At 35.9% G+C, this 27353-nt stretch overlaps 1 protein-coding gene across 1 annotated transcript in view; it reads right to left on the reverse strand.

Moving 5' to 3' along the window:
* Positions 1–27353, reverse strand: part of MYH15 (myosin heavy chain 15) — a 105423-nt gene that overhangs the window by 19865 nt on the left and 58205 nt on the right. The window contains exons 24-35 of the mRNA XM_081951458.1: positions 23123–23365; positions 21664–21840; positions 20945–21090; positions 19920–20010; positions 16281–16670; positions 14546–14672; positions 12679–12797; positions 11851–12047; positions 10490–10839; positions 7088–7212; positions 2345–2460; positions 562–754 (exon numbers count right to left, since the gene is read on the reverse strand). Coding sequence (XP_081807584.1) covers positions 562–754; positions 2345–2460; positions 7088–7212; positions 10490–10839; positions 11851–12047; positions 12679–12797; positions 14546–14672; positions 16281–16670; positions 19920–20010; positions 20945–21090; positions 21664–21840; positions 23123–23365 — 2274 coding nt within the window. The remainder of the gene's footprint in view (positions 1–561; positions 755–2344; positions 2461–7087; positions 7213–10489; positions 10840–11850; positions 12048–12678; positions 12798–14545; positions 14673–16280; positions 16671–19919; positions 20011–20944; positions 21091–21663; positions 21841–23122; positions 23366–27353) is intronic.

The following is a 27353-nucleotide window of genomic DNA, read 5'->3' on the forward strand; positions in this document are numbered from 1 at the left end:
TTGTACCTATTATGACCATTGTATCTAAGGAATTAGAGAGAGGAAAAATTAAAATGGAGGGAAAGGATATGAACTACTACATCCTGTTATAAATTGCATACTAATGTGAATATGATACAATGACTTGAAATTGCATTAATTGTATGAGAAAGATCAAGCTTCTTAAGACTATTCAAGTTACACATTCACTAGAGGAAAATACTGATAAATATCAAAGCAAATGTACAGACACTAAACTATGTTTGCCATTGTACTATAAAATACAATTCATGAAATATGTGGAAAAGGCCAAGTAGTCTGGCTGGTGAAATTTTTATAACTCCTCCCCCCGCTCCCACACCCAACAATCTTGTCATACATGTTATTTTATCCAGGCGGATTTACTGTCTTATTTTAGAATGACGGGCGGGGGACCTATATCTGGGCATGGGCTGGCAATTCGAAACTTTCCTTACAACACCAAATTTGAAACTTAGTACTATATGCTATCTGCATCCGTTGGAGTTGTGCTGCTGTTGTTGTAATGATGCACAGATTTCATTAACAATATTCATAGAATACCTTTATTTGAGCCTGGAGGATGCGTGTGGCCTTAGTTGCTTCAGAAGCATGCCGGTTAGCATGATTCAGCTGGATTTCCATTTCATTGAGGTCACCCTCCATCTTTTTCTTCAGCCTGACAGCCTCACTTCTGCTTTTAGCTTCAGAATCCAAGGTAGACTGAAGTGTGTCTATTGTACGCTGCTGGTTTCTCCTGTTTTTCAAATAATATTTTTTTATATATACACACCTTTCATCCCAAGTCATCTTCAAGCATTATTTTTTTAAACTATCAGGAAGGCTGTTGTATTTTGTTTGTCTATCAGACAAAAGACAGCCTGGCTTAATTCTTAATTCTTAAAAAGTGATTCCAGTTTTTCCTTGTTTATTTCCTTTTGTTTATTAATACATCTTTTGTCAACATATTGTGCAGACAGTAATTATCAATCAGTCTTAACAACATTCTTGCAAATTAAGACAGCATGCGCAGATGGTTCAACAGATTCATAAGCTGAAGTAAATTGCCCTCTTCTGCATAATGTGTTACTGGCAGAGCAACTATGAAAAAAAAATCTTGTGATGGTTAAGAAATATAGATCACTTGTAACTATAGTAGTTCTTATTGATAAATTTCATTGGATTTAGACTGGCAGCATAATCTCTTTCATGGTTCTTTTTCTCCAAAACCAGACCCATAATTATAATTATTCTACCTTTTTCTATTTTTTATTGATTGCACTTCTAGCTTTTTCTGTTCTTTCTTTCTTTTCTCCAATTATTGTATTATTATTCCTAAACATAAATGTGCGTCTGTGTGTAATAATTACAGATAAAAAAGAAACATGAAGAAAGAAATATGTTCAGAGGGTTTTGACTGGGTAGCTCTTAAATATTTGGGTTTGAATCTCTATAAGTTCATTTATATTTGTATTGCAAAATTACAGCTGTTAGTCTTTAACAGACAGTCTAGCCAACTTTAACAATAAATGTCAAGAAGAGAAAACCCAGTTCTCTCAAGACTAGGAAAACTTAAATAAGATATTGTATTCAGGTAGAAATCTGTTCAGTGTTCTTTAAAAATACTAACCAGAATTTACAAACTGGAACACGCACGCGCGCGCACACACACACACACACACACACACACACAATTTAAAATTATTTGAATGAATACACAAATCTGACAGGTTCACCCATCCTGCAAACTAATTTTTAGATTCTACTGCACTAGCATTACTAGATCTGGATGGCAAAAATTCAGTTAACCACTACTTGGAAACAAAGTATTGGAACTGCCTTTATGTCTGCTATTTACTCATTGTATACAATTTTGCATCCTGGATCCAGCCATAGTTAAAATTAATAGGGACAGTCAGTCATCTTAAGTCATAGTAATCTCTTTTTCAACAGGAAATTACTCCAAATGATCTCCCGTACTGGGGAATGTCAAGTGACATTACCTGCTCATGGTGGTACAGACAAATATCAGCAATGATGAAGTGATATTGGACTCTAGGAAAGCTAGAACACTGAGAAATCCTATGTAAAAGCCAATATATGTAGAGTCATAATGTGAAGGCTGTCCTGATACAAACATTTTCCCCTGCCACAGCCAACATCAACATCGAAAGATACTGGTAGGATTGTCCAAACTGCCCATATATTGAGCACTTTCAATAATGAACTCCTAAGCAGTACTTAAGAGACAAATTTTAAGCCAAAATTCCATGTATTGTTTACAGTTAGTATCAATCCAGTTTTGGTTTGGGTATGACAGGTTGTGTAAAAGTTTATCATACTGTACCTGAAGTTGTCAATTTCCTCCTCTTTTTCCGCCAATTTTCGTTCAAAGTCTGCTTTAATTTGGGAAAGTTCCAGTTGAAAGCGTAATGTTTTGCTTTCTTCATGTTCCAGAGCTCCCTAAATAAGGATGCACAATATCAATTAAGGTTAACTATCTTTTAAAAAAGAAAAAAAATCACCACACCATATGCTGTGGTAGCTGAAAAGCACAATCCAATATTCTGTTCCGTTGCAGAGCAATCATTATGATAATACCAAAAAGCGCAGACAAACGATTTCTAACTATTGGTATTCTTTATCAGCATTGCACCAGTTTGCAACAACATTTTTACATGCAAGGGTTACTTGGATCAGATAATCTTGTCATCACTGATCCTACCTGATTTGTTTGTTTGTTTACAGATGCCTTAGAGTTTGTGTTGAGTCCAGGTGACTATACAGACCAGTCCTTGCAGTTTTCTGTTTTCAAAAGTGGTTTTCCACTGCCTTCTTTCAAGAGCTGAGAGAAAGCAACTGGTCCAATGTCATCCAGCTGATTACTTGCCTAAGGCAGGCCTGGAACTCAGATTTTTCTTTTCTGGCTCCATAGCTTAATCATTAGATCAAACTACCATCAAAGAGAATGAAATTTCTATCAGGGGCAATTCACCCTGAATATCATAAAAAGGAAGCAATCTGTTAGTAATTTAGTTTGCTACTGTTTTATTCTTACTGCCAGGATGACAAGAGGTACATGCAATTTATTGCATAATTTAACTGCTTTTGAATGACCCTACAACTTGACTTGATATCAGGATGAAAACAGATATTATCTGATATCCCCTTCTGGTAGCAAAATGTATTTTGGCTTAGCAGTACATGTGTGAAACACCATTTGTTCTGTCTAGATTAAGCCTCCACTCATAATGTAATAGCTATGGCAGGCACACACAGGTGTGTTGTAGGGTTGAAGGTTAATTCCTTCCGGGCTATCAAAGCTTCTTATAATAGCACTAAAATATTTGCCTGGACATTTTTATGTGAACTTGGTAGCATTGTTTCCATTTCTTTTTAATTTGCATGGGCAGATTATTTATCTTTTCATCCATTTGCTCATTGATATTTGTTGCAGATATTAAAACAGAGGCTTTTATGACTGACTTTAAGATCTAGCATGAATAAACTGCATGGTAATGAACTATGGAAAAATATGTGCTGAGGAATGACAGGAAAAAGGGATAACGAACAAGATGAGTTTTCATGCATCAAAAAACAGCTAACTAATCAATACATTTTTCCTTTAACAAAAGACAATTAAGAATTATTAAGAACCTTTTAAATTTCGTGGCCAAGATTCCAAATAAATGCTAAAGTTAATTATTTAGCAGAAAGCAAAAATATAAAACCCTGCAATAATAATTCCTTGATTTTCATGACATTGTTTTTCTGATTTAGTTGTGCATTGCATTTTTAAACTGGCTTTTAAAATAGAGCATTCTGTAGGAGAAGGATAGATATAATTCATTCAGTTCCCTCTTAACTTTCATGTGGATTGAACATTTGTTTTTCTATATAGTGTTATGCCATCTGACTAGATATTATACATTGAGATTCTATAAAATGAAGCAAATTCAATCTGTGCGTAGATATGCTTATCAGATGTTGTTATTCTAGTACAACTCAGTCAATGAGTTGTAAGCAACAGTATTGCTAATGAAGGCCCATGTGCTTATCTGATTTTAGTCATCTGTCAAATGGAAACATTTAAAAAAACATTTTTGTTCATGTAAGGGTTTGCAGAGAAACTTGTTTATAATTGATTAGGCGTTCATACCCACAATCTTCAGTCTTCATTCTCTCACACACATTTATATTCGTAAAAACATGTGTAATATATAGCAATACTTTATTGCAGGGCGTCATTTGTTAAATTTAAAAGTTATTGACTACAATATTGAGGAACAAAAACAATGTAGGAATTAATATATGAAGATGGTGGAAGTAAGAACCTAGCCTTAGTTAGATTCTCATTTAGTCTCAGCTGTTTTTACATTTTTTTTCTTTCTTCCCAATGTTTTCCCCTTTTTTGTGAAATGCATAATGTTGTTTACTCTGGAAAGGAATAGCATAATGTATGTGTGAATATGCATCAAGTGTTGAGATGGACCTAATTCACCAGGCAGTACAAAAGTCAAAGAGCAACAAAATTTTGAGAAAGTTTTTCTTCACCTTCTGATGTTGAGGGACCACAATAAACAGTTTGGGGGAGACAGTCTGTACTGGACAGGGCAGTGGAGATTTTTTTTGTTTTTTGTTTTAAAACCCCCACTATGTTAAACCTATTTCAGTGCTTACACTACAGTTTCAGGATGTCTCCTGCAGATTTTCACAACTGTCATCAGAGGCCACTAAAAAGACACTCTGAGGGCATACAATGGGTTCTTCGCTTTGGATGAATGCAAAATGAATTGCTTAGAAAACAAAAACAAAAATAAAAGTCTCCCTTGTAGTTTTATGGAACAGCTGTTTTAATGAGCATGCCAGGTTGCATTGTAGACTTTTATCAAGGAAAAGTTTTCAAATCACCCAATGGATATATGGTGCTCAGGTAGATCCAGTTCTATTTGTGCTGCATATGTTATATATCAAAATCTCTCTCTCTCTCGTGTATAATATACCGTACACATACATATATACATATAAATAAATATATATATACATGCATATACATATATGTTTGCTTCAAAACTGTGGAACCAAACATGCTGTTCCTCTGCTGTAATACCAAAAACCTTTTTATTTGATGAGGAAATCCCTGCAAAATATAAGATAGCCTGCAATTTTTTTTTAAAAAAAAAGAAAGACAGATTAATAAAATGATACATGTGGCTGATTCAGAGCTTATTTTCAGTATCAGTGCATTCCCAATACTGCTAGCTAAATAGATGGTATATGTCCCTTTTAAAACAAATAAATGATTTTTTAAAATTTTAATTTATGACAGTGCTATTGAACATATTCATTTAACTTGTTATGTAAACAGATGATAATCAGATACACTAAATCATACCTAAGAGCACAGAAGAACATAGATATCAAAAGATGAAACGATTACCATTTCACAAAAACACAGAAAAACATGTCTTGGCTGGAAATGTCCAACAATTCAAGGGCAGAAAACACCTGGATATTTGTAGCCAAGGCAAGTGAATGTGATTTTTAAATGTAACAATTTTTCCATACTTGTACATTTACAACAATATTAGATATCGTATTGGCCAATTGGGTAATATGAAAATTTGGATTATAGCCAAAGAACAAGAAGCATTTATTTCTGAATCTATGTAGCACTGTAATTACAAGGCTTTATAGCCATTTTCACTTTTCCAGATTGCCCAAGAGATTGTACAAAGTAAATAAGATTTCTAAGTTTATTTTCACTTCGGGATGAGGCATAAAAACACCACTTTCAAGAGCAAGAAAGGCCCCACAATTCTAAAAAAGTTACTTTTGATCCAATGCTTCTTTTGCAAATTGACCAAACTCCAACCTTTGCTAATAGACTATGTTTTGTTCACATGACACATAAAATTGCAAACTGGCCTACCATAATACAGTTTAGCATGTTGGGGAACCACAGGGTACATTCTCAATTTATAATTCAGCGTATTGTGCCCTGCATCAATTAGGTAAACCATGGCTAAATTAATCAGGGGTAAGTATGGATTTATGAATATGCCCTCAGAGCAAGTCAGAAGTAGTAAATTGACAATCTACATACATAATGAGAAATATGTATTTGCATTTACATCCTTTTTAAATTGTAGCTCTCTCTAGATATGCAACTGACAATTATATGATTGTAACAGTTGGAAGAGAAGATTTAGCCCTTTCTTCTCATTATGAGGTCTTAAGAAAAGTATTTCCTTGGAAGCTGGTATTAGCGACACTTCACTGGGGACACGGCAGGAATTTCCTGAATTCAAAGGCTAGGATTTCCCTCAAGATTACAACAGAGTAGTAAAAGAGTCAGAGCGTCCCTCTGTCTGCCTTTTTTGATTTGGATAATTATCATCTCCCCCAGCTGATTCTATTTGCATGTTAAATGCAAAGTCAGTTTAAAATTATGCTAATTTGCTCTTTAATTGTTTTACTAATTTACCTTTCCCAACAAATTATCTCTCATACAGAACAATTGTTTTCAAGTTCCCGGAGTTCTCTTAACTCTTTCAGCATTGATTTTAAGACTTTATTTCCACAATATTAAGACTCCCAGATTTGGGAAGCAAATATCAGACAACTACTACTGCAGTGGTGGGATTCAGCCAGTTCGCACCTATTCGGGAGAACAGGTTGTAAACTTTCTAAGCAGTTCAGAGAACTGTTTGTTGGAAAAAATCTCTTTTTGTTTTATTCCACTTTACGGGGCTAATTCTGTAAGAAAGGCAAGAAGGAAACATTCTGGTGTTGTTTCTAGCCTATTCTTTATTGCCCTGTTTACAGAAACTGCCTCTCCGATTAACCCATATTACATTGTAACTGCTAAGGTGAAGCGCCCATTGATGTGAGTGATGTTGAGTTGACCACGCCCACCCAGTCACATGACCACTGAGCCCCGCCTACGCAGCTGGTCATTAGGGAAGAGAACCGGTTGTTAAATTATTTGAATCCCACCACTGTACTACTGGCAGCAACGAATTCTGAATATTTGCAACCAGGTTTAGATATTCTTGACATTCCCCCCCCCCCCAAATCTTTATGTTACCTCAGCTTCTTCCAGGGCTAGCTGGACTTCTGCTTTTTCTTGTTCAGTCTGCTTCTTCATTTTCTCTAGTTCATGAAGGTTCTTGTTTCCTTCACTGACCTGATCAGTTAGATCTGAAATTTCCTCTGTAAGAATTTTTAAAAATAATGATGAAGTAATAAGGATCTGAAGGCCCTCCTTTTCTTCTAAGCCAATGTCTGGGTTCAACACTTTTGTGTTGGTGTCCTATCAAAGCTGAAAGATGTTGAATGATTATTTTATTTAGCAAATTTATATGGCTGCCCAATTTGCACACAGTGACTCTGGGTGGCATACAGTAATGAATTAAATTGAACACCACCTCTCCCAAAACCAACTCCTTCCCACCTGCCGCTGTGGCTGCAAGCAAATCAAATAAGCTACTTGATTGGCTTTGGATCAACTGAGGGTCCCCAAGTTCACTGACAGAACTATGTCATCAGGGTCTTTTGAAGAAGTAGCATGGTGGGGGCCAATTTCATCTCCATAGGAATTATGTTCCACAGGGAACGAAAAGGCCCTATTTTTGGTCCCACCCAATGTATTTCCTTAACAGGTGGGTCCTGTTAACATCCCTTGCCTTCCTGCTCTAGTGGGCTGGGTAGATGTAACTGGAGAAGGACACTCCTTCAAATAACTTGATCCCAAGCCATGTAGGGCTTTAAAGGTGATAACCAGCACCTTGAATTGCCCCCAGAAGCAAATCAGCAGCCAATGAAGCTCAGTTCTGCAAAAAAGGTGAAATATGCACAAATTTGGGCTTGCACAAAACTACACTCCATTGAATTTTGAGCCAATTAAAACTTTCAGATACTCTTCAATGGTATCCCCATATAGAGCACATATTATAATGCATCATTGGTTCCTACAAGGCAGAATAAAAAGGATCTCCAAGCTCTGTCAATTAAAACAACTTACAGATAAACATGAGATATTTGAATAACCATACTGTTATTTTTGATGATGATTTGCATACATGGATCAGAATGGTCATATTCCAAAAATGGGTATGATGGAAACTGGACCAATAGGAGCACTTGTGAACCAGCAAGATATCTACGAAATCTAACTCTTCCCAAGCTGAAAACAGTATTTTTTCAAAGTCAGACATAAGATCTTGCCATCTGCACTGCTGCAAGACTGATACTCTAAACCCTATTAACTGAGCATACCTGCCCATGCAGCATGAAGGAGACTGACACAATGACTGACTCCATTGAGACTCTAGAAAGAGTTCAAAGAAGAGCAACAAAGATGATTAGGAGACTGGAAGCTAAAACATAAAGAATGGTTGCTGGGATTGGGTATGTCTAGTTTAAAGAAAAGAAGGACTAGAGGTGACATGATAATATTCTTCCCATATCTCAGAGGTTACCGCAAAGAACACGGAGTCAATCTATTCTCCAAAACACCTGAAAACAGGACAAAAAGCAATGGGTGGAAACTAATCAAAGAGAGAACTAGAACTAAGGATACATTTTCTGACAGAATAATTAATCAGTGGAACAACTTGCCTCCAAAAGTTGTGAAGTTGGAAGTATTTAAGAAGAGATTGGACAACCATTTGTCTGAAGTGGTATGGGGTTTCCTGCCTGAGCAGGGGGTTGGACTAGATAGACCTCCAAAGTCTCTTCCTACTCTATTATTCTGTTGTAATACATATATTACTACATTGTAAATTCTACAGATATCAAGTATACTTATATTTTGCCCTAATATATAAATTTACAGGAAGACCAGGCAATTCCATATGAACCATCTTCTAGAAGATGTGAAACTGTATATCACCTGTGCAGTAGCCAAATTCTGTATTGTTATCATAAAAAAGCATAACTGGTTACAGAAAAAAAATCACTTCAGTTTTATCACTTTTAATTTAACACATACCAGCTATTTTGTTTTTAGATTATATGTTTTCTGTTTCCTTACTTCACAGTCTATAATGTTTTATATTTACAAATAATTAATGCATTATACCAGTGTATGTCACATTTTTATTAATCATGTTATATATATATTATACTGATATTTTATCTCATCTATTCAATTTTTCTTTGATGTTTTATTTTTTAACATTTGGCTGATCATTGATTAAATAAATTATTACTATTATTATATACACAAAAATATGGAATTAGAGCTCCTGGTTCTTTAGATGGTGTTGGATCCCATACACAATGAATTCTTCCTAAGAACCTAAGGTGTCATAATGTATCGGCATAGTATATGCGCAGATCCAAGCAATGTGGCTTTTAGAAACTAACAGATGGAAATTGTATATGTTTTTTAAATGTCACCCAAGAATTATTATTATTATTCTGTTACTTTTTATGAAAAGAGGGTGCTATACTATCATTAGAGTACATAAACCATAAGGAAATACTGACCATACAATAATAGTATACTACTATTTTGAAGAATATTTATTATGAACTGACTTTGGTCAGAAGCATGACAAAAAATGCTATGCCTTTGTCTTCATATGCTTGTTCCATCTATCTACAAACAACTGAAACTTTTATGCCTGTAAACTTTAATTTGGTGAAACAGTGGATCACAGGGCACCAATTTTGGAATTAATTACCTCAAATGGACTAAGTTAGAGAATGAGTTCAAAATCCAGGACCCCCATGACTCCCATGAGCAAATTTATGGCTGTTTAAATATTGTTGTCACACAGAGGTTGAGTAGAATGGTCCCAGCCTAACTTTCCAGAAGCCAAGAAGACCTGCCCCATCATGGTTGCCAGATGCTGGTCAGCCATGGTCAAGCTGCCAGGAAGTTGGAAGTCACTCCTTCACTTGCTGCTTTTTTGCCCTTGTTCATTCTATTTCTCTTTAGATAAGGAAATATCTCTGAAATAATGCTACACAGATTTTGTGGTTCACATATAAAGAGAGACATCATGGTATTGTTTAACACTGGGTTATTTCAGGGAAAATAATCCTATCTTCTGTGCCATGCTTTTCTATGTTTTACTATTCTGGTCTACTAGGGATGGACACTGTGACTGTGTTCCTTTGTTCTGAGGAATAAGTATCATCTACTCACAGTTTTGTATTAGATATCTGTCTATTCTACCATTCTAGGAACTTAAAGTGTTTGGCAAATTCCATGGCAATTAAGACTTTTTAGGGTTACTCTACTGATGTTAAGAAAGTTAAAGCCTCTGATATGAAAGTTCTTTTTGGTCCACGTTTAGAACGTGACGTTCTAAACAAATAAGTCTAGATCACATCTGGAACTTTGTGACACCAGACTTTTTTTTTTACCTTCCCTTTAGATAGGCAAATTCCTCTGTATCTTTGTGGGTTAAGGCTTCCAAGCTCCTTATACAAATTATTCATGACTTCCCTGCAGTATCCTTGGTAACGAATGACCTACCTTGAAGATTCTTGTTTTCTCTTTTTAAGGTCTCTGTATTGTCTAGGCTTTCTTCATATGCATTCTTCAGTTTAAATAATTCTGTACTGAGACTCCTAGATTCCTTCTGGGCACTCTCAAGCTCTGCTTGGGACTCTTCATACTTCTGTTTCCATTCTGCAATAATCTTGTCAAAATTGCGCTGCTTCTTGTCCAGAAATCCTGCAGCTGAGTTGGCTTTTTCCAAGTCAATCATTATGTCCTCCAATTCATTTTGCAGTCGGTGTTTTGTCTTTTCCAGAGATGAGCATTTGGCATTGGCAGCCTCGATGGCTTCCTCTGCCTCCTGGAGACGAGCTGCCAATTTTTTCCTGATAGCAGATATTCATAATAAATTAACACATCCAAAAAACGTCTGACTTTTACAAAAATCAGACAATCTACTTTTCAGTTAATGAACTTTGTTTGTTATATATTTGCAAAAATATGTTTCCAATACCATCAGAGTGTTTTTGCAACACCTGGCCATTGTAGAATTTGGGGATGACTTACTATCTGGAAACAAATACTGTGGGGGTAAGACACCCCTAACATCCCTCAGTGTGTGTGTTATGTTAAGATACAGCCTGTTGGGCCTTAAAATGGTTTCTACTGTACTGCCGTAAAATGGCTTCTACTGTACAGTGCAGTGGAGTTGCCATGGTAACAGCTTCACAGTACTCCACGAGGGGGCTTCCTCTGGTAAGGGGGAAAATCCAACATTAGAAATTACATTTGGTCTGAGATTATTTTTGAAGACAAATGTATGGATTAGGATAAATAAATACCCGGGCAATGCTAGGCTATCAGCTAGTATTTACATTAAACTGCTTTGAGACTTCTGCTACACTTTCATCACTAGGTTCTACTTTTCTTTTCCACATATTCATACCAGTTTATAAAAAGAATATACAAGTAGTCCTTAACCTACAACAGTTCCTTTAATGACCATTTGAAGTTACAGCAGCACTGAAAAAAGTGACATGACCATTTTTCACACTTATGACCATTGTAGCATCCCCATAGCCACATGATTTACATTCGGATGCTTGACAACTGGTTCATATTTGTGATGGTTGCAGTGTCCCAGAGTCATGTGATCACCTTTTGTGACCTTCTAACAAGCAAAGTCAATGGAGAAGTCAGATTCACTTAAGAACCATGCAACTAATTTAACAACTGCAGTGATTCACTTAACAAATGTAGCAAGAAAGGTCAAAAAATGAGGCAAAACTCATTTAACAAATGTCTGACTTAGCAACAAAAATTCTTGGCTCAACTGTGGTTGTAAGCCAAGGACTACCTGTAGTGAAAAGTTAAGCAGTAACTATGATGTCTCTTACTTAGCTTCTTCAAGTTCTTCTGTTCTTTGGATAGCATCTGTTTCATACTTAGTTCTCCATTGTGCTACTTCTGCATTCCCTTTAGAAAGTGCCCTTTGCAACTCAGCCTTAGCTTCTTGTTCCTCATCAAACTGCTCACGCAAGAGGTCACAGTCATGGCGAGAAGCCTGCAGAGCATGGGCCAAAGCATTCTTGGACTGCAGGATAAGAAAACTGGAATTAGCATATTTTGTAGCAGAAAAAGGAGCTACAAGTGGAATTGTAACTAGCAAGTTCCTGTGATTGATTCTCAATTTTGGGTTTTATCTTTTAGATATGAAATTCTCATAAATTACATTCTATCTCTTGATCCATAATAACAATCACAACCTTTATTCTGAATTTATAATCCCATTCTGTATTTTAAATGGCGTGGTGGTGTAGTGGTCAGAATGAAGTATTGCAGGCAAAGTCTACCAACTGCTAGAAGTTTGATTCTCACCAGGTTGACTCAGCCTTCCACCCTTCTGAGGTGGATAAAATAAGGACCCAGATTGTTGGGGGCCATATAATGACTTTGTAAACAGCTTAGAGAGGGCTATAAAGTACTGTGAAGTGGTATATAAGTCTAAATGCTACTGCTATTTATGCAAATCTTGACAAATAATGATTTGATTTAAAGAAATGAAAAAATAATAATGGACCAATTTGCCCTGTCATGCAAATCAGTGCAATTCCATTGCACTGACATGAGACATGTGATTCTGTACCTATTCCATACCTCATTAAAATGAGAAAATTTATCTGGCTGTCTCAGAATCATGCCAAGATTCCTAATGAAAGCATTACCTTGGTTTCTTCCTCTAGCTGCCTTTTAAGTTCATCTATTTGTTGAGTGAAAGACAATTTCCCTCGAGAAAGTTGGTTGATAAATGATTCTTTTTCTTCCAGCAGCCTTGTAAATTCACCTGCCAGAGAGGTATCAAAAGCAATAATGAGCATATGCTTTTTATGACAGGAAAGCAAAATGGAATATATTTTGGTACTTGAGGCAAATATTCTATCAGTTCAGATTATTCTAAGGTGAGATTGCCCTTCAGAGACAATAGGATAGTCTGATATAGCAAATTGTGTGTTTCATAGTACAAAACATTTGCAGGCTGGCTCACACTTTGCCAAAATTGGAGTTATGTTAGGAATCCAAGTCGTCCTCTAGTCACAGAGAAAGCAAAGGGGAAAAAACAATGTGATGTTGGACTGAAAAGATGCATAAACGTGAAGTTTTAGGTTAATGCATATTGTACATATAGTAGCTGTGCTAGCCAGGATATTCAGTTTCATTACAAATGCATCCCCATTGACTTCTACCATGTATCAATACTTAAAGTACAGTAAAAAAATATTGCAGAAAGGTATGGAAAACAAAATAATTCTTGCATGCAGAAACAGAAATAAAGGTCTGGAAGCCCAATTTAGTATTTCTGTTTGGTATCTTTATTTAAAAACCTGTATATAAATTCACAAACCTCCAGGATCAAAAAGCAAACCTTTCTCTGAGCCAAATGCTTTTGACTTTATATAACTATTTGATGGGCATTAAAGAAATACAAGTATTCAGTGCATTCTTATTTTGAATAGTATTTTTGTATTAAAAAAAAGAATAAGCACTGTAATAAAAACTTGTCTAATAGCCAAGTGGATTGCTATTCAGAAAGTGTGGTCAAACCGATCAATTTTAAAAGCTGAATATCAATTAGCAATAGAGCGTATATGGTAAAAAAGGTATATTGTGCATCTATTTAGATGCTCAGTCAAACAGGAGCTTCAACGAAGGAAGTATGAATGTTGTCCCTCGCCTTTTCCTCACATTCAACCAGAATTCTGAAGAGCATTTGCATTTGCTGTGCAGTCTGTAAGGAACTCTGCTGTATTAGGGTTTAGATTGCAAATTCAGCATTTCTCCACTGGTAAATGCATAGAGCAGGGCTTTTCAACTTCAAAATTCCTGAGTTGCTTGGCCAGGGTGTGTGTGTGTGTGTGTGTGTGAAGTCAATGCTGCTTAAAATTGATAAATTAAGACTGTCATAGAGGACAAGGTAGGTAAGAGAATCGTCTTATTGGCGAAAGGCATGACATATAAATTTAATAAATAAATAAAACAAAAGATAACCAGGCAATAAAGAATAGAATAGAATAAAATTTTCATTGATTTAGTCATTTGAACAAATCAAAAATATAAAAGTAATACAAATATACAAGTAGATATAAGGAAAACAATAAGATACGTTTATACTAAGTCATCATCCCAATAATTAATTTCAGTCTGATCTAAATATTTTGTCTTTTTGAAATGACCTTTGATTTAAATGTTTTATTAATGATATGCAGGTATGTTCCCTGCAAAAAGTGAGACATTTTCTCCCAGGTGCCTTAGTATTTTTAAAAAAGTTTTTAAATAAGAATCTAAATAAGTCGCTCTTTCTGCAGAGTATAGTCTGCAGTCAAGAGGGATGTGTCTAATGTCTCCAACAGCTGCATAGAGTTTTTCTTCAGATCAAAGTCCATGAAACCTCCCATAAATTATCATTGTGTCTAGTGGTTTAAAACAAATTCTAGGAAATCCTCTTCTGAGATATTGAGGTATGTAAGTGGAGGCAGATTTGTGTTGAGAAATAAGTAAGATAAAGCACAATAATAAGAATTGTACAGAACTTACCATTCTCAGTTTGCAGCTTCCCTTTCTGGGCAGTGAGATCATTTATCACCCGGGTCATTTCATCTACTTTAGTCTTGGCCTCACTGAGATGATCTTCAAAAGTACGGCAGAGTTTCTCTGCATTTCCCTAAAGCAATGGAACAAACTTACTGTAAGCAGGAAAAGAATGTATTTGTTGTTTTTAATGTTTTCTGGTGCATTTTAATGGAATGTCTGTCAGACGCCTAGAGTTGCTTCTGGCGAGATGGGAGGCATACAAGTTTAATAATAAATAAATGAAATCCAAATAGAAACTATAACTCAGTCCTGAATCTATAGACCTTGGATACTATTAAATTTGGCTGGAAGAAATTAAAACAGCCTACTAATAAATAGTTAACTAGAGGTGGGGGGGAGAGACTGACTGGATTTTTTTTTTAAAAAAAATGTTATTATATAATACAAACTATCTGATTCTTAGTCAAAACCTACATATTTAAAATGCTAAAATGTTTTAATGATATAATTTCAAGACTTTTACACATTATACACAAGAATATAATAAAAAATTGCTTCATCTATGTATCAACCAAATTATTACTTCTTATAAGTAATATTTTACTGGAATTACATTATGCCAAAACAAACATATAGGAATATATGATGACATATGAAATGAAATAAATCATTTAATTAATGATAATTTGGAATTATTTGACTGAATTCATGAGATGAAATATGTTACTTAGACAATAGTATGCTTCTGTGAGCTTTAGACATTCTTTTAGAAACTCTTGTCAGTAGTTGGGGAAGAAAAATACCCCTAAGGAATATTTTACAATTCTTCCACACATCATTTATTATTAAAGTCTAGTAAAACAGAAGTTTTTTCTGAACAGCATGATGTGATCTTACAATAAACTGTCGCCCACTTCTGCCAAAGTCCTTAAAAGATACTAGCTTAAAAATTCTGCAAATAAATTCAGAAAATATCAAAATAGTCTGTGATCACTATTTTTAATACTCATTAAGTGACTGCTTTATTGAGTAGTTCAGTGATTAATTTAGTGACAAGTTACAATGGAGGTCTATAAAGAAAGGAAAACTGAAGTAAGATCTAAAATTAGAGTTTTGGATAGTAAAAAGAGGTAATACATTCTTTCTCACTTTGTGAGATACACACACACACACACACGCAAACACATAGGCTAGATAGCATGGTGGTTAGGGTGCCACCATTGACAAGGGAGACAAGGTTGAAATCCTGGTTGGTACTTACCTTACCAGTAGGGGTCCTTGGGCAAAGGTCCCCTAACGCTTCACCTGCCTATCTCAAATAGGAATCTAAGAGAGTCATGTTGGCTCAGATGACACTCGGACTAACAAGATCCATATCAGATGTTGGGGAGCCAGGGCAACCTGACAATAAGTGAGCTCCTAGAACCAATCATACATGGATAGGACAAAAAATCCTGGAATTGATGAAATGCTAGTATAATACAATACTATTATACAATAAATCGACAATAGCAAATCTAATGAGAATGGATATATAAAACTATGAGGGAACTATGGATGGACAGAAAATCATAGCCACACTAACTGAGAACAGCTAGTTATCCACCTCTTCAACATAGTGAAGAGGAACCTGTTCTTACAACTTAAGATAGACCAACTATCTATCTATATCTCTATATCCACTGCCTCTATATCTCTAGAGATCGCCATTCAAACTTTCATATTAAATTGTTTTTACCTTTCCCTTGACCAGCTGCTCCATGTTAGATGATAGATCGTCGACCTCTAACTTCAGCTCACTTTTCTCTTTCTCCAGTTTTTGTTTGACCCTCTGCAAATTGTCAACTTGCTCCCCAAGCTCTGCCATGCTGTCCGCATGCTTCTTCCTTAGGGTAGCTGCAGTAGCTTCGTAATGCAGAGTAGCTTCTTCAAGGTCTCGTCGTAGTTTGAGAAACTCTGCCTCACGTTTCTTGTTCATTTCCAGCTGTGCTGAAGTAGCACCTCCAGCTTCCTCTAGTCGCTCACTCAGTTCTTCTAGTTCTCGGGCCAGATCTGATCGCTGCTTCTCCACTTTCGCTCGGGCAGCCCTTTCTGCTTCCAGTTCTTCCTCCAACTCCTCTATACGGGCCTATCAGACAAATTAAAAACACTTATGTATTCCACTTATATGATGTGCTACAAACTGTATATAACCTGAATGCATACTTATATTTTGAACCTTATTAAGTTCTCTCTTCACCTAGTTGAATATGAATCTGAGCTTCAGGCCTTTCAAAATTCTGTACCAACTTAACGGGCAGAAAAATTGGGTGAACAATTTCTTGAAAGGAAAGAGAAATCCTTCAACAATCTATTAAGGGCAAAACTCCCTCTTAGCCATGACAGTACACTACTAATCAAAAAGCCCCAGGGGGTGACTCCTTCATAATGGACTTTCTTGGGATTTATTGATATGTGTACAGCTTAGTAAGCTGCTGATCACTGACTGCACAGTAAAATGGCAGAGTACGTAAAGAATAGGTTCAAGCACCATCTATGAAATTTCCTCTGAATTTATCTTCTCCTTTATCCTAATACGTAAAGCACAAAATCAATGATCAGAGTAAAAGAGAACCAGAAAAAAGCAGGATAATATTCTGCATTAGTTAGAATATTAATTGTAGAGCAAAAATTACCATAGCACAATGAAGCCTAAGTATCTAAGTTCTTTCATCCCTAGGCAGCATTATTACTGGGATGAGAAGAGTTACCTTACCTTTACCTTTATTTCGATTTTTATACCGCCCCCTCTCCCCAGAGGGACTCGGGGCGGTGTACAGTCAAATAAAACAGATAAAATGGAATACAAACATAAAAACATAGAAACATAGAAGAGGAGGCAATACAACACTGTACAAGGTAAAGCAGATAAAAACAGTATATCAACAATCCTAAAAAGTACCCAATTAAAATTACCCAGTTAAAATATATCTGCCAGGAGTTATAATAAGGTTATGAATGGTCCAGTTGCAGTTCAACATATAATTGGATAGGAAAAACCATAGAGACATTAAAATAAGGATAAATGTCTGATATGTATTATGAATACGTGGTGAATTTACTATGATTCCACCTGTCTGGAAATGTAGTTTTGTACCATTTCCCCATGACATCAGGCTGCAGTTGTATTTGAAATTATATGGAATACACTACTGAACTTTGCAGGGTTTATTCTAACTATGCATTAGATGCAAAAATCCCAGTGTATGAAAGCAAACTTTGATGAAAGTGGTAAATACATATTTTTAAATCTAGAGTGTTTTATACCATTTTAAAATTCAAAGAAGCATGAATTATAAGGTAAAGAGAAAGTCTTTTTGTAGTTCTTATCCATGTTTTGACTCTGAACTAGAACTGTCAAAACAGCTTAGTCACATATTCTACTTCTGGGCAATGAGCAAGTTGCAGCATTATTAATGGCACTTCCCATAACCTCCCCTCCAAAGAGAAATGAAAACTAACTTTGTCAGCTGTTAAACCAAGATGATCATGGAGTCTCCCTAGATCAATAGCTAAGGGGAGTATTTGTATTCCTGGAAAGGCTTTGCTCCTGTACAAATTCAGTGTTGATGTCACATATCAACATAGTTCATGTTGTCTTCCTCCAAGATACAATCTTATACTTTAACTCACCAACCGCTATATACTTACAATCAAGGGTATTCAGAGAGAGATTTTTGGTTTTGCTGAGTATATCTTTTCTCCCTCTCCAAATCACTTTCTCTCATATATCTTTCTTTACATGTGTCTCAGCTACTCTTTTATGACTGCCAATCCAGCAACTAAGTCCTGCCTATTAGTTGGACCCCTGCAGTTCAGGAAGGAGATTTCAAACCTGTTTTTCTCAAGTGATCAATAGTTTTTTTTTTCCTGAAAGTGCAAAATAAAACTCAATTAAGTTTTCTCTGTGTTGGAGAGGGTGTATATAGGTATACATACTGTGGAGGGAATGAGTATTGTTCTCATTCTCCTCACAGGAAGTGAAAAACACTTCTTTTAAAGCAGGAGTGATGGGATAGCTATTTAGATCTGTGAGGAACCCAAAAGTTGCAAATTATATAAATGGACAAGTTATAATTTCTGATTTCCTGAGATTAGGGGAGGTATTTGGAGGACTTTCTTTCCAAAATGGCTACATTAAATCTATTTGGATACTTTTAACCTATAGTATTAACATATTTCCTGCTTCAAAATTGCAGAAAGTCATACAAACAGAAGAGACTCTCTGAAAAACAAAAATCAGGAAGGTTGTGGCTCCAGTTTGCATCTCCTGTTCTAAAGGTTTGAAATGAAGAATTAGATGTGGACTCACCAGTCATGGATATCATTTATACCATATCTATCATTTTTGTTTAAACTGTGGATGAAGGGATGTATGTTGAGCATAGGAAATGATAGCTGATTCTGATTTGCATTTATAGTCAGACTATAGAAATGACTACATAAGGCCAATCGGCATTATGAAGATGCAACCTTCTTATTTAATTACCTAGCTATTTTCATGTATAACATTATAATTTAATCATTAAATCCTCCCTAAAGAAAGTGGAAGAGAAAGTGAATAAAATAAGCAATCCAAATCATATGAAATCCAAAACCCCTTTCAACATTAGATGGATTTAAAAGAAAAGTAGATGTACTCATGAAGTAGTAGTTGAAACCTCTAGCTGTGAGAAGACAACATATTCAGAAGCATTCTAGACCAACAACAGGACATGAGTTTTTAAACAGTATAAACTTAGCAAATTATATAAATTGGACTCCCAATTTATGAAGGAGCACTAGAGTGGAGAAATGTGATCTGGCTGTTTTCTGCAGAATCCAATGACACCCAGCAAAACATTTCATACATGGATGCCTCTAATTGCCAGAAATTCAGACTGACTGGTACTAAAGCTGTTCAGAAATTATATCAAGATACACCATTTGACCCCAAGCTGCAGCCCTTTATTTTCCAAGGAGATCCGGAAGATGACACAACAGAAAAGATGCCCTGGAATACCTCTGGGAAGATGAAGGGTGAATCCAATCAAATGTGCATAAGAGCCTATATTAGGGATTATAGTCTTATCATGTCTACAGATAGTTTGTTATTGAGGTATCTACCTGGGTTGATCTATACAGATAAGAGATTCTGGGAGTATGGCAGTGTACAATTTAAGAAATAACAGCAACAATAATAATGTTTATTATTACTGCATTTCCCTAGTTACAGGCTATTTTCTCTGTGTGTAACGTACTGTGTTTTTAAGTAAGATGTTCAGATTCACTGTTGATTTATAAATTGTAAACAATTACCAGCTCAGTGGAAGAAAAGTAAGAATCACTCATTATTTACCTGAAGCTCTTTTATCTTTTTTTGGAGCTGCATCACTATGGACTGTTCATCTTCAATCTTAGAGTTCATTTGACTGATTTCAAATTCTTTCCTGTTAATGCAATAAGGTAGATGCTTAGAGGTGGTGGAATATAAGGCAATGATTCATCAGTATAGTCTTATTGCTTTCTAAGCAGAAATGCAGTTTCAGGAGTAATGGCCACCATTGCTGCTATTTATCAAGATTTTTTTTTTAAACCTAGTTGTTAATGCAAAGTTTTAAAAAATCTCATCTTATTTCTTGATTTGCAAACTAAGCAATCCATGGGTATTGTACTTTTAATAACTCTGATATCGGGTGAAGTTGGTGAGTATACTTTATGCTCCATTTTGATCTGCTGCCAAAGCCAATTTGCTGTAATAAAAGAAACTGCAGCAGATCAGGGGAGGAAATATAAACCAGAACCCTACAACACAGAAGCTTTGCTTTGTCTTGCTGCCTCTTATTCTTGAGGTGTAAAATTTAAAAGCTCCCAAGGTAACTTTGTAGGTAGGAATATTCCCTTGATCTTTCTTTTTAAAATTCTTATTTGCTATCAATTCTCTACACTTCCTTCCCAAGCTATCCACTTCTCTTATGTGGAAATTGTGACTTACTAGTCAAACATACCCACCAGGCACATATGACAAAACCTCAGGGGGACTGACAAACCTTCAGGTTTTGGCTGCTTTCCCTGGACCAAAAAGTGCAGGGAACCTCCAAGTACCCAGCAGTTTATATTGTAAGTCTAGTTATGTGGAATTATTTTCACATAATTGGTAGGTAGTTTCTATGTTTATAACTAAATATGAAGGGAACCCAAAATTGCTTATATCAAAAAGGCATGTCTCTTCTAGATGTTTTGGATTTCAACTTCCATCTGTCCCATCCAGCATGGCAAATTGTGAGGAACAAGAACTGGAAAAAATGTGATTAAAGGCATTAACTTGCCTTTCTCTATGTTACCATATCAAACTGAATTATTAAAAGTTGTAAATAACCTTACTTCTTTAACTTTTCTTCCAGTTGCAGTTTATCATTCTCTAAATCCATGACACTTTCTTGAGTCAGTTTCAAGTCTCCTTCCAGTTTTCGTTTGGCTCTTTCCAGATCCATCCTCACTTTCTTTTCTTGTTCCAGAGAGCCTTCAAGCTAAGACATAAAAAGGTAGAAGTGAAGACGCAATAGACCAAGGCTTCAAGGGGTTATGAATTCTGAGAGTTTCTTACATTTAGTTGCATAAGCTATAATAAAGTATAGAAAGTCTATACATCATGCTAAGGCATAATGTGGATTATTTGGTTTTGATTAGCATACTGTATGAATCTAGCCATTCTAGTTTGTAAACCATCACTTCTGGCTAAGTCTGATGTGATCATTGGATCAACACGTGTGTTCATGCTTCACCTTAGGCCATTGTAGTTGAATTGAAAAGCTTAGTAATTGGTTTACTTTAATTCATTTTTCTCATGGCAAAGAATGGGTCTGACATCTATGGTAAGGCAATCAAAGCTATTACTCATCAAACACCCAGACAATCAATTAAAAAGCCCAATTTTATTCAATTAAGTGACTCCAAGAACTATTGGATGAAAGATCTCATCATTCCAGATCAATATGGCAATATTAATCAGCAATGATGAGAGTTGTACTCCATTGTATCTAAAGGCACCAGTTAGGTAAGGTATATCTAATAAATCATCAAGAACAACAAACCAAACATACATCATCAACTTGTTGCTCCAGTTTTACTTTAGCCTTGGTCAGAGTATTGACTTTATCTTCTTCTACTTGCAGGTCATCTAAGGCCTGTTGATGAGCTTCCTGTAAAGATTTCTTTTCTTTTGTAAGTTTGCTGATAGTTTCATCAAGTGCTGCCATTTCTTCTGTTAGGTTTTTAACCTGAAAAATGAAATGAAAGTAAGTATAAAAGTCAAAATATTCTTGCAGAGTCAATGCAGTTCAAATGCATTTTGATCCTTGTTTGTGAAAAACAATATACTTCTGATTCATGCAAAACAAAGAAAGCTGCTCCTTTTTGCAGTATGACCTCATGTAAATTGAATCACAGACATGCCATCAAATAAGAAAGGAAAGAAAATACCTTAGATGAAGGGTTTTCAGTTGTGAAACCTATTTGTTGGAAAAAAAATTCTAGAACTCCTTATCAAAGGTAAAGCTCTAGTGATCCAAAACAGGTTGTGTTCAATTGAGCTTTAATTTCTCTTGGAACTCTATCAAATTTTTACAGTGAAGAACACAGTTTGATAAACCTGGGCTTAGAGTATTGGAGCAGAGATTGTTCCATATCCAGGTAATTAAATATATTGTTCAAAATAACCTGCATAACCATTTTCGACACTCAAGATGTCATAGCATATAATGTATCTCCAGGCAACTGTGGATGTGGCCAATACCTGGAGAGGACAGTCTGTGCATGGAAAATCTTATCTACATTAGTTTAGGTTTCATCATTAAATAAATGTTTTTGTGTGTGCATGTGCATTTGTGTGTGTGTGCTCTCGTTTGTGTATTTGCGTGTGTAACAAATACTGCATTTGTTCATCTGAATGCTATCAGGAAATAACATAATTATAGGCATAGATAGCAGGATGACAAAATAAGAGAAGGAAATAATGTAATTTATATAGATTCTCTCATCCATATCTTTTTCCTGAAAAATTATTAGACCTTAAGTTAGCAAAATCCATAACTGAACTCTATATGTCATCAAAAACATTCTATAGTATTCAATTTCACTGGACTTAGTAAAGATTTAATGTTTTTCTGTCTACTTTTACACTGTCTACAATTTTATGAAGTTATGCTATTGCATTCATTCCCCCCACTATGCCTTTCTTTTTCTAGTCTTAAATCTCCAACTGTTGTGACCTTTTCCCACTGAGAAACTGCAGCTTTCTGTGGCATAGTTCAAATTGTGGGCATTTTATTTTTGATTCATTTTACTCTGAAATTTACTTTTTTTTTCAAAGGGACCAACATTAGTCTGACATTTTAATTAAGCAATCCATCACAATCCAATTATTCCTTTCCTGGTTTTTCAGCATGTCAGTGAAGTTAGGAATGATTTCACTCCAATATGTAACTTTTAACCCATTTTTTAAATCATTATACAGTTAGATCAGGTTGAGTTTTGGTTTTGGTTTTTAAATATTCAAAGTACCTTATTTTCTGTAGCATGTTTTTCTTTCTCAACTTTTGCCAAAGTAATTTCAAGGTCATCGATATCTTTCTTCAGCTCAGAACATTCATCCTCCAGCTTTCTCTTCTTGGATGTCAACTCAGAGTTCATCTCTTCTTCATCTTCTACCCGTTCAGTCAGTTCTTTAACTTTGGCTTCCAGCTGGATCTTAGATTTAATCAGTAAATCACATCGTTCTTCTGCATCTGAAAGGGTATCTTGCTCCTGTCAGAATTTGCAGAGACTTGTATTAATGGCTCAAGAAAACCTATTTAGATAACCAGTCATCAACTATACATTTTAGTATTAAGCCACAAAATTGGAATCTAGACTACATGCTACTCTAAACCCATGCTAGATGCAAGGGATTATTGCAAAAATGAGATTGTTTTGAGTTCTTGGAAAAATATTAAACAGTAGATATTGATGTCTGGATAGATGAAAAGTGTTCACACTTTGCTTTTAAATTGGCTCTTTATTAACACAGTGAAAGGACTAGACTATACGAGTCCCTTTCGGGAGAGGGGGCGGTCTACAAGCGCTCAGTAAATAAAATAATTAAATATACGGTTTTGTGCGGTCAAAATTAAACTTGTTCAAACTGTAAATTGTTGTGTTTTATTTAGTCTCAGCAATCTATGTCACTGGTACGTTGTTGAAGTTAGAAACCTAGCAGACAACTTTGTTTTCCAAAAAGTAGAGAAGGGAACAAGGGGATCAGCCATATTGGACTTAATTCTCACTAACAGAGAGGAAATGATAGAAGGTGTTGAAGCCATGGGAACTCTGGGGGCAAGTGACCATGCAATATTGGAATTCAACATTATGCAAACACAAGTAGTAGAACAAAGTCAAACTAGAGTCTTGGACTATAAGAAAGCTAATTTCAATAAACTTAGAGAGAGCTTGGGAAAAATTCCATGGATGAGAATCCCCAAGGGGAAAACAACTCAAGAAGCTTGGGAAATTTTGAAAAATGAGATTACAAAAGCCCAGTCTAGCACAATACCAATGAAGAAGAAAAATAACAGCTCCCAAAAGAAACCAGCATGGCTGCATAAAGAACTATCTGACAAACTGAAAGACAAAAAAGGTAAGTATAAAAAGTGGAAGGAGGGGGACATAACTAAGGCAGAATATCAGCAAATAGCCCGAGCCTGTAAAGATGAAGTGAGGAAAGCTAAGGCTCACAATGAAGAAAGGCTTGCCACAAAAGTAAAAATTAACAAAAAAAGCTTCTTCCAACATGTTAAAAACAAGAAAAAGGTTAAGGAAACAATTGGTCCATTGCTAGGAGAAAGTGGCAAGAAGGTGACAAGCAACAGGGAGAAAGCAGAACTATTTAACTCATGTTTTGCATCTGTCTTTACACAAAGGGATAAAACAGTCCAACCTATCAAAAGCAGCACCACAAAAATCAGATTAGGAACACAAATTGAAATAGGGAAGAAAATGGTAAGTGAGCACCTGTCTACCCTAGACGAGTTCAAATCACCAGGACCGGATGGATTACACCCCAGGGTTCTGAAGGAACTAGCAGACGAGATCTCAGAACCATTGAATTATATCTTTCAGAGATCCTGGAACACCGGGGAACTACCAGAGGACTGGAAAAGAGCTGATGTGGTTCCCATCTTCAAAAAAGGGAAAAAAATAGATCCAGGAAACTACAGACCTATCAGCCTGACCTCAATACCAGGAAAGATTCTGGAAAAAATAATCAAGCAACGAATTTGGGAACACCTAGAAGCAAACAAAGTAATAGCCAAAAGCCAACATGGATTTGTCAAAAACAGATCATGCCAGACTAATCTTACTGCATTCTTTGATAATGTGACAAAATTAGTGGACCAGAGGAATGCCGTTGATATAGTTTACTTGGACTTCAGTAAGGCTTTTGATAAGGTAGACCATAACCTACTACTAGATAAAGTAGAAGAATGTGGGTTAGACAGCATCACCACCAGATGGATTCGTAACTGGCTGACCAACCGCACTCAACGTGTAGTCCTCAATGGAACTGCATCTACATGGAGGGAAGTATGCAGTGGAGTACCCCAAGGCTCTGTTTTAGGCCCAGTACTCTTCATCAATGATTTGGATGAGGGAATAAATGGGGAACTCATCAAATTTGCAAATGACACCAAGCTGGCAGGAATAGCCAACACTCCAGAAGATAGGCTTAAGATACAGAAGGATCTTGACAAACTTGAACATTGGGCACTAACTAATAAAATGAAATTCAATGGTGAAAAGAGTAAGGTTCTACATTTAGGCAACATAAACGGAATGCACAGGTACAGTATAGATGATACCTTGCTCAGTAGTAGTAACTGTGAAAGGGATCTTGGAGTCCTAGTGGACAATCATTTAAATATGAGCCAGCAGTGTGCAGCAGCTGCCAAAAAAGCCAACACAGTTCTAGGCTGCATAAATAGAAGGATAGAATCAAGATCACGTGAAGTGTTAATACCACTTTATAATGCCTTGGTAAGGCCACACTTGGAATACTGCATTCAGTTCTGGTCTCCACGGTGTAAAAAAGATGTGGAGACTCTAGAAAGAGTGCAGAGAAGCACAATAAAGATGATTAGGGGACTGGAGACTAAAACATATGAAGAATGGTTGCAGGAACTAGGTATGTTTAGCTTAAGAGAAAGAAGGACTAGGGGAGACATGATAGCATTGTTCCAATATCTCAGGGGTTGCCACAAAGAAGAGGGAGTCAAACTATTCTCCAAAGCACCCGAGGGTAGAACAAGAAGCAATGGGTGGAAACTAATCAAGGAGAGAAGCAACTTAGAACTGAGGCGAAATTTCCTGACAGTTAGAACAATTAATCAGTGGAGCAGCTTGCCTCCAGAAGTTGTGAATGCCCCAACACTGGAAGTCTTTAAGAAGATGTTGGATAGCCATCTGTCTGAAACGGTATAGGGTTTCCTGCCTAGGCAGGGGGTTGGACTAGAAGACCTCCAAGGTCCCTTCCAACTCTACTATTGTATTGTATTGTATTGAAGTTTTAGACATGATAGATGAACAAGGGCTCTCTTCCACTACTTTTACCTTGAAATTGGCATTAAGGGAAAACATTCTTTGATTTTAAAGATATTATATGGAAGTTCTAGTAATAAAAGTCAAAGACTTCACTGAAAAATGGGACTAAGCTTAAGCATAAAGAATACAAAATTACTGACAATAAGTTCAGCAACTTATACAATAAAAATATTGAAATAGTGGCTAGTTTCTCCTTTTTAGGGTTACTCTGCAATAAAGAAACCAGGAGTCAAAAAATATGCTACAGACTTATACTTGATAGGTTCACAATGAAGACTTCGAAAAAGATTTTCAAATGCTGTCACGTTTCTGTGCCTACAAAGATCAGAATCATGTAAGGAATAGTCTCCATATGATACTTTACGAAAGTGAACGTTGGGCTTTGAAAAAGTAGGATAGAAAAAGTATTGATGGCTTGGAATTGAAGTAGTTGTAACAGACTCCTGGGGATATTGTGGATAGCCAAGAAAACAAATGAATCATCAAATACATCAACTCAAAGTTCTCATTCAAGGCAGAAATAACCAGGCGCAAAACATCGTACAGTATTTGGACAGTATTTGAAGACCTAACTTTCCAGAGAAATCTGGAAAATGTGAAAATAACCAAAAAAGTGAACAACCAGCAGCAATTTTACCAGATTCGGTTACAGTAGCAATGTGTGCACCATTAAAAGATCTGCAGAACCAGCCTGGGGTCACATCATCGTGCAGATAATCTATATATGTAGTCACTAGATTTAACAGTAAACTGGAACAAAATAATCAGACATGCAACACTTTTGTTGATATTGGACTTTTTGGTACACTTTATACATGTGTCAGTACCCAGAGATGTATGTGTGAGATGGCACCATATAAGTAATTTTATAAATAAATAATAACTAAATAAACTTTCAACTCTAATAGCAAGTGATGGCTCTACTTATTGTGGGTTTTTTAAAGCTTCCTTTTGGAATAATCTAAATTTACTACATCTGGTGATTATTAAAGCCAGAACTACTAGTTTTATTTCTGAATCCTATACATATACCATAGAAAGTAAGTCCACTTTCAACACCAGTGACGTGCGGTGAGGTTTATGACTGGTGAGGCACTGACACAGTGCTGGGTTTCAAATATTTTTAGACTTGTGGACTTCAACTCCCAGAATTCCACAG

This window comes from Natrix helvetica (assembly GCF_964273705.1).
Source record: "Natrix helvetica genome assembly, chromosome: 4".
Classification (NCBI taxonomy): domain Eukaryota; kingdom Metazoa; phylum Chordata; class Lepidosauria; order Squamata; family Natricidae; genus Natrix; species Natrix helvetica.